The sequence below is a fragment of the Urocitellus parryii genome, chromosome 3 (assembly GCF_045843805.1).
Source record: "Urocitellus parryii isolate mUroPar1 chromosome 3, mUroPar1.hap1, whole genome shotgun sequence".
Classification (NCBI taxonomy): Eukaryota; Metazoa; Chordata; class Mammalia; order Rodentia; family Sciuridae; genus Urocitellus; species Urocitellus parryii.
In genome coordinates this window covers 63,004,973-63,023,465 of record NC_135533.1, presented here as the reverse complement: position 1 = coordinate 63,023,465, position 18,493 = coordinate 63,004,973, and the positions used below count along the sequence as shown (strand labels likewise).

At 32.6% G+C, this 18,493-nt stretch overlaps 1 protein-coding gene across 3 annotated transcripts in view; it reads left to right on the top strand.

Moving 5' to 3' along the window:
* Cacna2d1 (calcium voltage-gated channel auxiliary subunit alpha2delta 1) overlaps positions 1-16,830 on the top strand; it is a 372,350-nt gene extending 355,520 nt beyond the window's left edge. For all 3 annotated transcript variants that reach the window (XM_026384957.2, XM_026384956.2, XM_026384954.2), the window contains 7 exons: positions 1,054-1,206; positions 1,289-1,341; positions 2,843-2,898; positions 3,317-3,446; positions 5,691-5,800; positions 6,109-6,191; positions 13,518-16,830. In XM_026384957.2, coding sequence (XP_026240742.2) covers positions 1,054-1,206; positions 1,289-1,341; positions 2,843-2,898; positions 3,317-3,446; positions 5,691-5,800; positions 6,109-6,191; positions 13,518-13,634 — 702 coding nt within the window. In that variant the 3' untranslated portion in view covers positions 13,635-16,830. The remainder of the gene's footprint in view (positions 1-1,053; positions 1,207-1,288; positions 1,342-2,842; positions 2,899-3,316; positions 3,447-5,690; positions 5,801-6,108; positions 6,192-13,517) is intronic.
* Positions 16,831-18,493: the final 1,663 nt, after the last annotated feature.

The following is an 18,493-nucleotide window of genomic DNA, read 5'->3' as shown; positions in this document are numbered from 1 at the left end:
TAAATTTATACATTATTTTATTCATGCCACATAAATTTTCAAGTGATTAATATAATGTAAACTATAATACATACATGCTAAATGTAGCTTTTCTTTGTTTTCTAATCACTTTTACTTTTTGTCACCAATAGTTATTAAAGACTTTAACATGATATGGACTTATTTTCAACTTTAAAAATTTAAAAAGTTATTGCATATTAAATATTTATCAGTTGATAGCATCTACCTTAATATGTGACTAGTTGAACACTATTTTCTAGTTTCAAATTTACAAATTGGCGTCATATAGGCTATTAGGCTCTCACCCAAGAAATTCTCATTTTGAATCTGTGTTTCTTGTGTGCAAGCACTCTCTCTCTCTCTCTCTCTCTCTCTCCATATCAAAAGATATCTCTACACTGGACTATTTATTGAATAACAGTTGTTTCTTTGTTAGACCTAAATAGCTAAAGATTGTCCCTTTAGGTCTTACCACATCTCTTTTATATGCTACTTATCATTTCCTGGAAGGCATTTGCTTTGTGTTTCATTGTATTTATTTAACATATACAACAAGATGCTTTGATACATGATTATTACTACAGTCAATTCAATTAACAATCTGACATAATTATCCTTTTTGGGAGGTGGGAAGAACACCTAAAATCACATTTCTAGTATATAACACAATATTATTAACTGCAGTCTTCGCTTGCACATTAAATCTCTAGGCCTTTTTAACCTGTGTAACTGCAACTCTGAGCCATCTGACCCACATCTCCTGGTTTCCCATGACCAATGCCATTTTACTAACCTAGGATGCATTTTACTGTGACATTGATGTGTAATAATCTGTGCCCATTTGATCCACAAATAAAATAAACTGAATAATGAGAATACTTAATCTCATTTTGGTTCTTTTCACATTGCCACATGCAGGTTTCTCATTTGCTCTTGTTTCTAAGCCCTTGTTTTGGTTCACAATTTCTTAGTTGTATTTCTTTTCACTGTATTGATTCAGCTGTTCATGGTTGGCTTAAATTTGAAACTTTGTTATTTTTTTTTCTTTATCAGATTGGACGATTTTTTGGAGAGATTGATCCAAGTTTGATGAGACACCTGGTTAATATATCAGTTTATGCTTTTAACAAATCTTACGATTATCAGTCAGTATGTGAGCCCGGTGCTGCACCAAAGCAGGGAGCAGGACATCGCTCCGCATATGTGGTCAGTATCATCCATGGGTGAATTAATTTAATGGGACATTCAAGCATAGATCAGCATAATGACATTTTTATTATTTTTATAGCCATCAATAGCAGACATATTACAAATTGGCTGGTGGGCCACTGCTGCTGCCTGGTAAGTCAGATTTTTAGTTTTATTAGTAAAGAAAAAAAGTTGTTTTAAAATAGTAAAATATTTGATGAAATTATGAATTTTGTGACAGGTAAATTATAGTAATTTTCATTTCCCATAATACATACTGAAAATATTTATAAAGAGTTGTTCTTAAATGATCATAAGAAATTCACAATTAATTTCTTTACATGAAAACAATGTTATGATCGGTGAAACCTCACCTTCTCTAGACTTTTTTCTCTGTGATTCTGAATTCAGCATATTTTCCTTCTTTTATACTTACTATGAAAGTTATTATTTATTTTCTTTAACATCCAAATTAGATATCTACATTGATCCAATGTGTAACATGATGACACTTTTCTACTCTTTTACTATTATTACAGAAATTGACAGTTTTAAAGTCATCATGTTGCTGAAATGAATTCAGTTTTCTTCCCACTGATTCATTTCTCCTACCTCCCACTCCCACCTCTGTCCTGTTACCTATGGAAAAGAGTTGTTTAAACTGTCTATGGAGACACTGTGGGAAATCTGGAAAGTCACATTTCTTGTTCTTTTTTCCTAACCAGACAGTCACTGAACTACGTCTTGTGTCTAGGACTTATTATTTCCTCCTCCCTTTTTTTCTTTTTTTTTTAACTTTTTAAAAAATTTTTATATTGTCACCCTACTATATTTTCTTTTCCTTATTCCATGTAGATGAATCTGTACAATTCATTTGATATTGAGGTTTTTCCAGTTAAAATTAAATGATCATATCATTCTATTAAAGTGGTAAAGGATATTTTAGATAAAAACACTCCTTTTTTCCCCAAGAATGATATTTCTGGGTATGTTGATAATATTTGTATAGTAAGAATGTTTTCTATATCTTGTAGTGATCCAAAATACTTTATCATATTTTTTGGCTCAAGTCTACCCTGCCTTTTCTAAATGATTCTGTTCCAGATGATTCTATACAAGATTTGGATCAATTGTCTTTTATAATGAAGCTGAAATGTGCCATATGCTCTTTGTATAATTTATATACAAATTATTTCATGAATGTCACATTATATATCACAAATATATTCTTTATCACAAATAGCTCACAAGCCCAATTCTGTGGAATAAACAAGGTCATTTTTGTTTCAACATTGTTTTAAAAGCCAAACAGAAAATCCTGTACATAAAAACCTGAAATACTGACATTCTTCTTGTTCGAGTTACCAGTCCTGTATGATAGTACTGCATATTCAGCTCCTTTCACACATTTATGTCTCAAACTTGGCTTCAGACACCTCTGTCTTCATGACTTCATGATTTTTAAAAGTTTCAGTATTTTATATAATCTAAGATATACTTATATGAGAATGCTCCCATCCTTTTTCAATGAACAAACTCTAAAATTTTCTCAAATCAATAAGAAGGAAATATGTACTTACGTGCATGTATACTTGCAAAAAATACTCGTATTTTATTATAAAATTTATTGTAATTATTCATTTTAAAAATCCAGGTCTATTCTCCAGCAGTTTCTCTTGAGTTTGACTTTCCCACGGCTCCTGGAGGCAGGTATGTAAATGGTCAGATATTAACAACTATCAAAATTTCTTTTTAGATGTGCTGAGTTCAGTAAGCTCAAAGAGAAAATGTTTGTTTGTGAGAAAAAGATCATCCATTTGACATTTTGGCAGATTGAAGTTTTCATCAACAATTCCCTAGTTCACGTTGGCCTCTATTTGGCAATACATTTATTTTATGGATACTTATTGGGTACCTTTTACAGGCTGTGAGGATAAACAGGTCAATTGAAGCTTGTAGCCTTCCACATTAATTTTGCCCTGTGAGAAATGACTCTGGGGACTGACTAGTGTCCCCTCATGGTGGTTATCTTTTTTCTTTTTTTAAATATTTTTCATTAGAGTTTTATTGTTATACATAGTAGTTGGGTTCATCCTGACAAATATGATCTTTGTTTTGATTCCCACAGTTGAGATGGAGGATGACGACTTTACCGCCTCCCTATCAAAGCAGAGCTGCATAACAGAACAAACCCAGTATTTCTTTGATAACGACAGTAAATCATTCAGTGGTGTATTGGATTGTGGAAACTGTTCCAGGTATTTTGTTCCTTGATTTCACTAAGAAATTGCATTCACTTTCATAATCATTACAGAAAAGAATGGACTGTCATTGGAGTTAGACGTGTCATTGTTTTAAACTGAAATGTCAGTCGTTATAAGCTTCAAAATTTATAAAAAATTGTGGATGTGTAACCGACGTGATTCTGCAATCTGCATTTGGGGTAAAATTGGGAGTTCATAACCCACTTCAATCTAATGTATGAAATATGATATGTCAAGAGCTTTGTAATGTTGTGAACAACCAATAAAAAAAATAAAATTAAAAAAAATTCTAAATATTACAAGTTGTAATTACATGATTAGGATAATTGGCTTTATTGTAGGCAGAACAGAAAATTTTAAATTTCATTTAAAAAAATCCATATTTAAAATCTTCTAACATAGAGAAAGTTAAAGAATTATATTAACTCTAATATAATTAACTTAAATTATATCAGTAGTTATAAGCCAAACATGGTTTCTTTTCACATAAGGTAACTAAACAGGTTTTCAAAACCATAGTCTGGGGTTTTTCTTTGCTTTGTTTTTACCTCTGGTTATATCTGACATGAAGAATCGAATATTATCTTTGACTTGAAACTGAAGGAAATAGGGATAAAATATCATTTCATAAGGTCATGGTTAATGTTAGTATTTATAAAACATCTTTAAAATCTTTTGGAAGAGATGGAAAATGTAATTGGTTATAATGGGAAAGAGAAGAAGGCAAGAGGAAGACTTTAGAAGGTTTGAGGGGAAAGTGATAATCCATGCCACAGGATTCCTGAGAACTCAGCAGCAAGTCACAGCTTTCATAGCACAGTGTTGGGACACTTTACTTTTAGAGACAGATTGCAAGTTACTACAGAAGAAATGTTAACAGAGGGTAGAGAAATATGAGGAGGTAAGGTAATCTGAGATCATGTAAAGGCTGAAATAGTTAGTTGCTAGGGGATTTGGAAAGGCAGTCTATAACAGTTGAAGTATTTTTTTTTCTTTTAAAGAAGGGGTTATCATGAATTTTAATAAACATGGTTAGTGTGTTTTATGACTTAATTTTGAAAACGACTATGTCCAAGAAGGAGGTAGAGGGTATGAATAGGAGAGGAATAGGGAGAAGTCAAACATGAAATAAAAAAAGCAGATCAACTTGTTTGGAGCACTGTAAGCCATTAACTACAAGGAAATGGACTTGTAGCAAGTGACATGTAGACATCAGAGTTTAGGGTCCTTGGACTTGTCATTAACTGATTAACTGAGGTCCAATAATAACAATGCATACCTCACAAACTAAGTTAATCCATAAGGTCTCTCTCTCTCTCTCTCTCTCTCTCTCTCTCTCTCTCTCTCTATATATATATATATATATATATATATATATATATATATATATTCATTCAAGACATTTGAGTCATGGTTTTGATTTGCTTTATGTTTGTGTTCCAAGTCCAGTGGAAAAAAAGTAGTGAAATTCCATTTCTAGGGAAAAATATGTAATCATAATAAAATTTCTTTAGTGGTATTTTGCCTTTTTACTTTGGTTGCACAGGAGAACAGATGCACCTTAGAGTATGGCTAAAATAGGATGGAATTTAAAGCTCTTGATTCTGTCTCTGTATTGTCCAATGTAGGAGTTACCAGCCACAAGTGGCTATTTAAATTTCCATTAAAATGAAATGAAATTAATTAAAGTACTGTGCCTTAGTCACACATGTCACATTTCAAGTGCTTCGTAGTTTCTTGACTAAAGTATTCCCTATTGAACAGAGTAGAAAACATTTTCATCTTCACAGAAAGTTTGCTGAGCATTATTAATCTAGTCTTTATTCTGCCCTTAGCTTGGGCACAGCACTTTTGTGCTCCTCATTTTCTTACCTATAAAATAAGGCATCTTTGGCAAACTTTTAGAGGTCTTTAAACATAACAAATTAAACTTTTCTCCCCAAATGTCAACAATAATTAGTACAGATTTTGCAATGAAGTCTAACACTTTAAAATTGCCATAGTTATTTACCATTAATTTGCAAGAGGTAATATGTCCATGCTTAGAAATAAGAGTGTGGTCATCTCTTTTCTAAAATCATACTCATTCTGCTGTACTAATTTGTTAATAGTGATATTTTGTGTTTCAAAGTCATATTTTGCTTCTCGTTTTAATATGTGACAATTTTGGGAAACTTCTATTCTTTCCCCCTAAAGTTACTTTTTATTTTATGTGATACTTTAACATTTGTTTTTCAGAATCTTTCATGTAGAAAAGCTTATGAACACCAACTTAATATTCATAATGGTGGAAAGCAAAGGCACATGTCCTTGTGACACACGGCTGCTTATACAAGCTGAGCAGACTTGTATCCTTTGATGTCAGATGTTCAGAACACAAAACCATCTTAATGATTTTATCCTTGTCATGTTGTTTATGATCATTGGAGTACTATGATCCCCCACAAGGGAAGAATGGTTCCCTCACCCAAAATGTGGTTTAAATGTACAAACTGATTATGCTGTTCACACACCATTAAAATCCCCAAGTTATCAGGTTGATTGTGTTGTATGAAAGTGATGGCATAGATGTCTCTTGCTTGCTTGTGGGAATAAACTCATTTCATTGTACTTTTTTAATTGTGTGAAAAAAAATGTCCTTAACGAGTCTCTTTAGCGGATGGTCCAGACCCCTGTGATATGGTTAAACGACCCAGATACCGGAAAGGGCCTGAGGTCTGCTTCGATGACAATGTCCTGGTAAGACAATGCTTTCACTGGATTAAAACATTATAACTTAATGGTCATTGTCCACAAGAACTTAAGGAGATAAGCTGCAATTTAAACTCAAGCACAATGTCCTATTCATAGTTTTTCTCATTAGCATGATGTACTTGCTAGTTCAGATTTTTCATTTCAGTAGTTTCCATGGTTAGCATAAACTGAATAGTTGCTTCTTCTCTCTGTCTTTCCCACAGAAATTGTACTTTCAAACACAACTCCAGTCAATTTACTAATAATTCAAGGTCACAAATTTGATGATTTTAAAGACTTTCTGATAAATAAGAACTTCTAGTGACTGTTACTTATGGTGTATGTATTGCCTACCTTCATTTATATTTAAACACTGAAAATACAAAAGTTATTTTGATTATGATATTTATGTTAGTTTGTGTTTAGTCTTCACTCAGTCTGTTTTAGAACTTGTTATATAGCTAATGTCCTGCTTTGTTTTACCTAGTTTCTGATTCTATCAGATATTAGATTTGTATTATTTCTCTAGATTGTATTAAAGTTTTTCTCTATTATTTGAAATATAACAGGTCAGTTATACAGAATTAGTTTGATGAAATACTGCAAATCATCTTTAATATATGTTATTTAAAGATGATCATCACTATTTTTGCTATAATTCAAGTGTCTTTCTCTAATAAATACTATTCTTACTATGTATATAATAAACTTTAAGAATATACTTTAAAAACTATTATTATTATTATTATTATTATTAAACCTAGGGGCACTTTAACATTGAGATGCATCCCCAGACCTTTTTATTTTGAGACAGGATCTTGCTCGAATGCTGAGGTTGGCCTCAAACTTATGTTCCTTCTGCCTCAGGCTCCCAAGTCATTGGGATTAGAGACATATGCCACTGCATCCAGCTAAAATTATTTCCATTATTAGGAATCTCAAAAGCCAGATAAAAATCTATGTCCACTTATTTTAATGATTTTAAGTATAATATTTTACAATTTTGATTTTCGATTATGTCTGTGTAGTGAGTGGCTTGCTCACAACAATGAGCATGTACATATGGGGCATGAATTGGCTATTCTAATAGCATGTCAGAACAGCCCTTGATGAATGTTTATTTTTAGAATATTTATTTATTTAGAATAGGTTTAGCTACTCAGGTGTATACATAGCCACATTTGTTCCACAGAGGATAAGGCATTTTCACAGACACATATTAGGTAACTAGGTAATATTAATTAAAAATGGGGCAAAGAAAATAAACTTAGTGGTAGAGAATAGGATTAAAAATGCAAGGGCTGTTAACCAGTAAATCCCAGATATCTCTGTGATGAGTTCTGACTATTCATCTTGATAGTGAAAATGATTCAGAATTATAACTGAGTTGTTTTTCAGTTTTACTCTGTAAGAAATAAAATCCAGACATGAAGACTTCCGTTACTCTGTCTACTACACCTTCAGGATTCTTGCTCACATATAATCTTTCTCTAAAGAAAGATTTTTGTGAGCCCAAGGACAGTGTCACTCCTTAGGGAAACTTCACTCATCAATTATTTGTGACCAACCTTCAACAGTGCAAAGACAGTTTACTCAGATGAACTTTAAAAATGATATACAAAACCTATGCCCTAAAACAATTTCCTTCTAAGGGCTGTATATTTTCACCAACAAATTAAAAATATTTGACTCAAAAAAAAATTTCCAACCATTCAAGTTCCCATAAATTGTGTATTGGGTTGTGTGTGAAAGTACAGCTCTTGCTCAGTAGCTTGGTGTGCTAATAATATGTTTCTTTAGCAGTGGAGTATTTTGGTAATGCTTATTTGCAATGGTCACTGTGAATCTGCTCTGGATGGAGGCTCACATTAACTGCTAATTGCCAGCAAATTGCATGAAATCTCATCTTGTATGTCTTCTTTTCTGTGTTTTCTTTCCTTTCCCTGTACTTGCTACTTTGCCCGTTATTAATAGGATCAACTTATATGCACAACGAGTCGTGCCTGTACCATGATGTCAGCTCCTATCTTCATTTTACTGCAAGTTTTCATGTGGTGTGGATGGTCAGTCACTTTCTCTAATTTTTATTTCCTTTTGTTTTTCACTTGAAATTTTAGAAAATAACCCATATTCCTAAATCCTCAATAATGTCCTGAAGCAAGGTTATTAAAATTCTAATATTATTTTGTAAATTGCTGATTTCTAATGGTACCCAAGTTTCTCATCCTAAACAGAACATAACAAATTCCTATATTTATTTTAAAATCATTTTCTCATAACATATTTGTGTAAATATTGTCACTGTTTACAAAAATGTATACAGCTTTTATGATAGCACACTTTTACTAAAGAGAAATACCTACAGCAGCTAATTTATATTTTTTAAATGTTAGCATGAAATTAATTCTGATTTTCTTATCAACTGGTCTAGTTTAATTAACTTAGAGTTTTTATTCCCCAAATATTGATATTCTTATTGAAATAAGTGTTTCTAATTTCTAAGTTTAATCAATTAAATATTTCTTCTATTAAACCAAAATTATCATTTTTACTAATATTTATAGTACTTTCTGAATTATGTAAGCAATGCAGATAAGTAGGTGTTTGGGAGATGCATTTGTGTTCAGAATTCTATTTATTGTTACATGGTTTCATTTCTGATGTTCTGGAATAATCATGATTGTGCTACTAGAGCAACTTCTGTTGTAGTCTTTCTTCATCAGTCTCTAGGTATTCATTGATTGGGAAACCACTAGATGGAGATATGGCCATTACTAAGAATGCAATGAGCTCCTGGGGGTTGGGAGACTACAGGAGTAGAAGGATTCTCAGAAAATAACCTGATTTGTTTTGGGATAACAAGATAATCCTTATCATGAAAAAAATATTACAAGTCAAAGGTATTTTAGCCAGTTTTATTAATTAAGGTAAAAGGCCCAAATTAAATAATCCCTCTTCATACACACTATCTTGATATATAGGCAGCTATTTGAAATAGAACTTTATCAAATCCCTTAAGAAGTACTCAGTTACATAAGATGGACAAAAACATCAATAATAGCTATCAGCCACCTGCCTGCATAAGAAATAAGTAAATGATGGAAGAAGGAATTCTATGCAATTTGCTCAAACTGGGGAGAAACAGATTGTCTCTGTCAGGGTCACACAGAAAGTTAAAATTTATAGAAATGAAAGTGAGTTGATATACATATGTAGATTTAGCCTGTGCTACACTGGCTCAGGAGGGGCTTGATCTCCATCCTCAGCTTTCTTGACCTCCCTAGGAAGGGAGAACTAGGCCCAGCCCCTCAGCCTCTACTCCCAGTATGAGGAAGTTGTTTGCAATTTGAGAGGGGCCCCCAACTTCATAGGGAGCCTGCTTCAAAATCATGCAGTACACTCACTCACATGCACTTGTCCAAATATATGTATTTGTTAATTTTATGTGTTCTAATATAGCAGTAATGCTGAGAAGGTAATACCCAAGGTATTCATAGAATTCATCACTGGATAGTGAAAGCATTAGTTTTACTCACCTTTTCTATAGTGAGAGCAAATTACATTGACTTTTTTTCTATGTAAATTTCATAACCAGAACAAAAAAAAAAGTTAAGAAAATTGAGTTTCCTTTGCTTAGCAAACAAAGTATTTGAGCTATGATTGGTTTCCTGAGACATCTGCCTTCCAAGACAGAATACTTATTCTACAGTTATATAGCCAAAGGTATTTAACAGCACAAGGTAAACACATGCCAGTTGGGTATAGATAGACTCTCTTTGAAACATTTAAAGGAAACGTTCTTGTATCCTGTATAGTCCAAAAACGATATGGATTGTGGGTACACAATTATGAACCTCCACACTATGAGGACTTCCTTAAAACACAAGTGTTCAAATGAGACCTTTTGGCAGTGGTTTCATGAAAATTTCAGTGGTGAACAACAACAGCAAGTAAATAAAGATCAAGATGTTAATTAAAGCAGAAAATAAGCCAGTAATTTCTCCATTAAGAAACTTTTATTTTATGTAACCGTACTTTATAAAAGGATGCTATGGATACATAAATATTAAACATGCATAAAAATATCTATATGTTTATTAATCTTCCTACATTTAAAGAGTTTAACACATTCTACCTATCTCATGGGTTTATGTAGTTGGGTGATAAAATACTATGTAGAAAGACAACTTATGTGTTATGGGCATTATTGTATCAAAGGATTTAATGTATAGTATCTATCTACCTTAAAATTTTTAGCATATATTTTCTTTGGAGCTTAGGGTGACTTTATTACAGACTTACCTGAACTCAATAATTAGTCTTTAATTCAGAAAAGTGCAAAACGTCCTTAGCCAAATGTCTGAAACACTTTATTTAAATAGATTAAAATTCTATTATTTGTGCAATTAGTTGTTCCAGGTTCCAGTTGTGGAAAGAAAGACAGGGAAAGATTTAGTTTTAACAACAGCACATTGAAGAGATTTTTAGAGTTATGTGTCTTTCAAGAAGTTATGGAGAAGGAAAAGAAACAAAGAATTCTCGGGTGACATATTATTAAGTCTTTTGAGAGAAGTCCCATATGAGAAGTCTAGTAAAAAATAGTCTTATTTTAAGCACACACACACACACACACACACACACACAGAGTGTATGCATGTGTACTGCATCTTTTTCTATTTTAAAGTTAAACTGAAATAAGGTACCAAGATATTATTTTCTACTGAAATGATTTTTAAAATGATACTGATTAATCTGGTCATAGTTTCAGTGGAATTTTAGCCTCTACAAGACAGAAAACACTGTTTCCTCCCACAATGTGTTCATTTGTGATTTAAAATGGTTAAAAAAATGTATCTCATAATTTACTTCCACGTCATAATTTCTGTTCTTATTGCTTGTGATTGCAGCATGTAAAACATGATCAGGAAATTAAGGGGTCAGATTTTTTTCAGTGTGAATCGACATACAGCCGACAGGGACTCCAAATAATTTATCTAACCTACCACCTCTGAAATTGGTAGACATCTCATCATCACATGGAGGAAATGGGGGGGGGGATATATGTATGTGTACACACACACACACAATGAAGTAGGAGCCAGAGAGCAAAATACATTTCTAGAATATAAAGATATGTTTTATATTCATAAGAATTTCCTCAACCAATGTACATCTTTTACATGAAAATGAGTTGTATGTATACAACAGTTTTTAATACTTTGCCAGACCTGCAGAGTACTCCTGGCTGAGTGACAATTAGGTCTTCTTTTGAGTATTACTTTATGTCTGTGGCCTTATTTACCAGTCAGCATGTGCACTGCTTCATTGAGTGCCTACTATTATTTATCAAATGCTGCACATCTACTGTGTATCATTCCACTCCTGTATGTGTGAGATACTTAGGGGAGATATATATCTCCACTCATGTACACATACAATTTTTTTTTAAATCTAAAATTTGAATGTAACAGGTACCCTGTTTTTTATGTGGTTACCCTAACCTACAGGGAACAGTACCTGAACAAAAAACAGAGCAGTGCAAAGGCCCTGTGCTTAGCCCATTGCAAAGAATGATAGTGTTTTAGGAATAGAGTTAGGGCTGAGGAAAGGAGAAGAATGTGGGAAGATGAAGGGGCAGCCAGGCTCCAGGACACATAAGACTTTGTAGGCCTTGGTAAGGAATTTGGATTTTGTTTTGAAAGTGATGAGAAATTTTAAACAAGGTATGAAAGGATTTGATTTATGGTTTTAAGAAGAATGCTTTTTGGAGAAGGGATTGTAAAAAGGCAGAGTAGAAGCAAGGAGACAAGTATAGCAACTTCTGCAGAAGCACGGTGGTGACTGGAACTTGAGATGGTCAGAGGAGAGACAGTGGGTATGTATTTTGAAGTGAGAACTTAGTCGTTATGCTGATGGATACCTTTGAGAAAAAGAGGAATCTCAGATGACTGGGAATCTTTAGCCTGATCTGTTTGGGGCAGCTTTTTCACTGCTGTGACTAAAAGAAATGACCAGAACAATTTTAGGCAAGGAAAATTTTATCTAGGGGCTCACAGTTTGAGAAGTCTCAATATCCAGCTTCATTCCTCAGGGCTCAAGATGAGCATAAGCCAAAGACATGTGAGAAAACATGTCCAGAAAGGGATATTATGTACAGTCCTCATACTGTCTAGCTTTCAATAGCATTGGACAAAGAATTATTTTATGCTTCTACTTAGATTGGGAGATACTTTTGAAAGTTAAAGTTTACCTTTATAAATTATTTTCTCTCAGCCTTCTTTTTAACAAACGAATAAAGAGAAAAGAGTTGTACTCTTCAGACACAATTCAAGAAAGAAATTCTATTTATTTACCAAGTGGCAGGCACTTTGTTTATTCTGGTAAACCAAAACAACAACAAAGTTCTTAATTTTTGAAAGCTTAGAATCTTTGTAAAAATCTTAAGGGAAGAACAAAAGAAAATGTTTTGGTTCATTCTTTTATATAACCTATCATTTTGAACCTTCAATTAGTGAATTCTTAAAAGATGTTTATGACAATGATTACATATGAGTTTTTTTTTTCAATGAAGTTCACTACATTTAAAGGTAAATGTGCAGATTCTAGAACCCAGGAATAAAAGGTAAAGAAGTTCATATTACTAGGGAACCAAGTAAGCCACCACTATACTTTGAAGAATTTAAATAGATACAGTCATTGCTAATATTTCATGGTTCTCCAAACAAAACAACCTCTCTTTCTAGCTTATCTTTTCCCGATGTATATTTTCAGAATGTCCTTTCATTATTTATGGTTCAAATACATTATTTTTCACTTTACTTTAATGCTTGATGAAGGTACATGTATAACATAGCTACCATATGTTCCCCTTAGAAATTGGATAAAAGAAATGTGGTAAATGGAATTTTTTTAAAAAAAATTTACTTACTTTTCCTTATAGTGCTCAGTTACTAAGATCATTATTCTTGGGAATGGTAGAACATTATCAAATTTTATTTTTATTTCTTGCCTTCTTAAATATATAGGATTTTTGGTACCATGACACAATATTTTTTATTTAAAAATGGGTATGTTTCTGAAAACAGGATTATTATTTTCTTTTACAATCATTAGAATCTACAACTAAAAATTTAAAGCATTTGTCAAATGGTTCTAGGGAAATTGCTTTACTCAACATAGCTGAACAATAAAATCTAGGTGAATGTTACTTATATGGATCCCATTTAGAGCAATTTTACAAGGTGAGTTCAAAGTGAACTACATATGGGTTACTCTGAAAGATGCCCCCCTAAATGTTTTTCAAGATTTTATTTTTTCCTTTCTTTCCAACAGGAGGACTATACCGACTGTGGAGGAGTTTCTGGATTAAATCCCTCCCTGTGGTCTATCTTTGGACTTCAGTTCCTACTACTTTGGCTGGTATCTGGCAGTAGACACTACCTATTGTGACCTAAAACCAAAATCGTCATAAGTCCAGTCCAGACCCTGCCAACACATGAGCCCTCAATTACATTAAAATAGGGTCAACTGTCCAATCAGCAGAACATTAGCTGGGCCTGTACCATGCGTAACTCTAAGGCACAGATTCATAAGACATCCACTGGCTGCATGTCAGGGTGTCAGACCCTTAAATTTGTGTGAATGCTGCATCATCTATGTATAACATCAAAGCAAAATTCTATATGTGCTCTATTGGACAATGTGGGAGTCTGTTGTTGCTTTGTTGGTGATTACATGTAAAAGGGCTCCCCATGCAATTGTTTATGAATCATTAAGAAATGTCTTGATTTTGACCTGGAATTTCAACTTGCTGCAATTTTACCAAGAAAGTCACTAGGGGTGGCGGGGAGTTATGTTTGCCTTCACTTATTCTTCTGTTCAGAATTCCTGCTTTGAGTAGTTAGTGAGGGAGGGCAGGAAAGAAAGTAGTAACATTGATCTAAACTGTTGAAATATATTTTAAAAAATGACTAATTTTCTGCCAAAAATTAGCCATGAATAAAATGCCTTATGAAGAATGACTTCTCTGCCAAAAATAAAACACAATTGAAGACCAATTAAATTTTGGTGAGGTAATGAATTGATGGTTTGACAATGTTAACTGAGAAACTATTAAACTAAAGGTGCTTGTGGGTGAAATTTGAACACGTGACTTATTTCCTCATAAATGTAAGCCCTTAAATGCTTTGACGTAATGTCCTTTTGTTCACAGTACAGTTCTGTAGTGCTAGCCAGATATTTAAAAATGCTCTAAGAAAAGCTTGTTGGGGGGAGGGGAATGTTTTTCTTGTGACAAATGAACTTGGGTCACCAAGGGTATTTTGCATGATGCTGCTGCTATTTTAACTTTTTGGTTTTTCTCTTACTGTAGAGTGTAGTCCATTGAAAAGTTAACTGAGTGACATTATTGTCATGTAAGAATCTGAACCTTGCGGTGTAAATGCACTTAAGTCATCTTTAAAAACGTTGTTAAACTACTCTGAATATACTGTGCAATGTAAATGCTGAATGACTGGGTCAGGTAAACGGTGAAATGAGAAATAATGGATTTTATACAGATTCGTGCTTTTGCCTGAAAACCTATGTACAGATATTTTAAGTACATAAATCAGATTTAACACATTTATTTTTTGAAAAGTACATATATGTTCTCAATGAAGATTCATCCTAGGTTTCCTCTTTGTTCATTTCAATAGTAGTATGTACAATCTGAAAATTGCTGCTGCTGCTGATTCTGTCCCTCCATTTTAAATGATCTGATCATTTAACTAACAGTTCCATGGAATTTGGTGAGGGTTTTACAAATAATCTGAACAAACAGGAAACCTTGAATCTATATGTATGCACATGAACACTTGATTGTGAATAAAATTTGTTTTTATACAGCCTCATTGGTGAAAATGGTTAGTGTAGTAAATTGGATATTTCATTATAGATTAATATTGTAGCAAAATATTATTTATGCTTTTAAATTATTTTCAGGAATAAACAGTATTTGAAGAAAGGATAAAAACAATGAATGTGTAATTCTAGGAATAGTGAATAATTTTATTGAAGGCTAAAAGTATAAAGATATATTTTATGGTAAAATGCATTTGTTTTCCAAACATGCCAAATATTGGTGTGTGTATATGCTGGAAATTTTCTTATATATCATTTTAATGTCAAAGTTATTTACATTATCCAGCATGCTTTAATATGTTCCACATATCAAAGATATAACCAATTCTTTAGCAATGTTTAAAAGATATATTTGTTTTTAGCTTTGCATACATTTGTAATTCCCTTCTACCACTAATATATCTTAAGTACCACTTGTGTATATTTCCTTATTTAAGTTTTTTTTTTTAATTTAAAATAGGGGGAGGGGGAATGGAATCACTTTGCCGACTATTGTTCTAAGAATTGACATCAGTTACCATTTCTAACACATTGTCATGATTTTGTAGTCCATTCATAACTGGTATTGACATTTTAGAAAACACCAAAGTGATTTAAAGATTAATAATGATATGTTTAAATCATGTTGTTTGTTAATGAAATATTTAAAACTTATTAACTTTTGCTAGACCATTTTAAATCATGAAAGTGTTGGAAAGGGAATATCAAAATATAATGTTGTTAGATTGTGTATATAAGTAACGCACATTAAAACAATTTAATTGCTTCCAGCATACAACAAAACTACCTTAAAATTATTTTCAAAGTCTGTTAAATATACCTTCATAGCTAATGTCATTTATATAGTATGTTTTCATCAACTGCATTATTTTGTATTAATCATAGTTAAACTTGGCATCTAGTGGCAGGGCCCTATTTGATTACAAAACTATGACGTGACAACCACACACATGGTAACAAATTGGGTAAGAACATGTTCTCTGATTAAAGATTGTCTTAATGACATAGTAGTCTTCATGTTTTTAGCATGTTTTTTGTTGTTGTTGTTGTTATTGTTTGTTGTTCAAAGACAGTAACACTCATCCCATTAAATTATTATGCTAAATTTTTTATTTTTCTGTGAATTATGTCAATAAGAACTTCAATTTTAGTATGGTATTAGTATTGACTTCCAAAGACTGAAAAGTACAAGAGATAAATAAAAGGCTTTTTAAACTTTTTTTTTAACTTATTTAATTTTTACTATACTCACGTAGTTTAATGCAGTTTGTCACTAAAAGTCAGAAAAAGTCTTGCATTGGTGTTGCATAACAAGAATTTTGCATTTCTGGTTTCTTTATCTTTTCTTCATTTGAACAACCAGCATTACTGCCAAACACCAATCGTGGTCCATATTTGTAACAGGTTTTTAACATGACATAGTTAGCAAGTTTGATTGAAAAGATATTTAGGTCCTGGGCCTATAAGATTTTAGTATGATCTTTTTTCATGTTTCTAATGTTTGAGGCATTCTTGCTTAACTTCGAGAAAAATAAAACAAAACAGTGTTGCTGCCATTTGTAAGTTTTCCTATTTATAATATTCTTTTATTAACCTTCAAACTGGCCTTATGGGGTTCAAATAGGCAGTATCCCTTTTAAGTGACCTTTGCAACCCAAGTGTTACTTGCTTATTTGATGCTCTCTTGTATTTTACATCTCATTTAAATCTTTGTCTTGTCTTCACCAAAGCTAAAATTCTGTGTCTTGATTTAAAACTCTTAAGCTATTCTATTGTCATATTAATTGACATTAAAATCTCTAAAGGTATAGCATCTAACCTAGGGAGACAAAATGGATTTTGTGACTTTTTCACATGCCCAAATTCCAACTGTTTTATTATTAGTTGGAAATTCTATTGTTTTCCATTGTTAACATTTCCAATGTTAATATTGTTAATATCCAGTGTACATTTCTGTAAAGAGCAAATCCAAAGTATCAAGTATTAAAAAATTCCAGAACTTTGAAGAATTACACTGTCCTTACCAATGGTTACATCTATCGTTTAAGTTCACATAAAATAAATTATCTCAAATTCCACCGAGACTAAAGGGATACTGTCTTGTATAGATGCCAATCGAGTTTACAGTATGACCAGGCAAAATTATCTTTCTTGTTGTGTTGTATGATTGTTGGATCATGCTTTTAGGGAAACTTTTAATGAAATGCCCAGTGTGCATCCATGCAAAAGACCAAGTGGCTTTTGTGAACAATAGCTCTTTTCTCCCCTTTATTATGTTCTCTTGACACTTTTGTGGAAATTAACTAGCCTGATAAAAACATTTTGTAAAAATTTGTATAATACTGTTATAAAAATATTTATAATCCCAGAAAATGTTGTGTTAAATCTTGTGCAAAAACAGTATATTCAGAATAAAAGTTTATCATTTAAAGTCACCTCACAGCTTGGATTATTTGCTTTAAAAAAAATAAGATTCAGATGAAAAAGACAGAGACCTCTCTCATAAATGTATTTTAGGGAAGCAGGTGTTCTGGTGATAAGGATTCTGGATTTTGGAAATAAAATTTAGGATTATGAAAGTGTTTTTACAGTTCAAAGCATACTTGCAACATTTTTACATAATTCTAAACTTTCTCACCTGTGCCTTCTCCAGGAAGGTGACTTAGGAACTTAATAAATCAGATTTTGGACTACTATTATGAAAAACATTTCCTAGGCAAAAATAATATTTCGTTTCTCAAAGACTTTGAGGAAAATAGTTTGAAAGAAATTAGAATAGCTGAAATATGCATATCTTTTATACACTTAACATCTAAATATTTCTGTCAACTTTATAGTAAAAACAGCTGAGGCAATGGAGTGTAACATAAGTTTTATAAAGAAGCCGAGTAAGGTTCCTTTTACATTTACAACAGATCCTTCTTCCTCATGCTCCCCTAATAAAGTCATGGACCTGACATCGTGTGGAATCCAGTATAATGTAAGCCTACCTGGCTTTTTCTTTCTGGGGAATCCCACAAAACAGAACAAAATAACTAGGTCCTAGTGTGTGTTTTGTGTGTGTGTGTATGTGTGTGTGTGTGTTTCCTAGGGCCTCCTATGTGCTGTGGCAAGCCCTATTCCCACAGCCATTGGCCCCATATCTTATAAAGGAATTTTAAAAGAAAAAAAATACTTAAAAATATAAATTACATATTATTGGTTTTCTGAACATCTCGCCTCATTCTGTACCAATGTATCTCCTCAACCGTGTAACTCCCCAGAGATCCTCATTTCTTCTTGCTCCCATCCCCACCTATTCCTGTGGTCCCTAGCTTCATCAATTTGCCTTATCAAGCATACTAAATCTCATTTCTTTGCAGCCTTTTTGTCCCTTCTACCTGCAAATGCATTCAGAATGCCTCTGT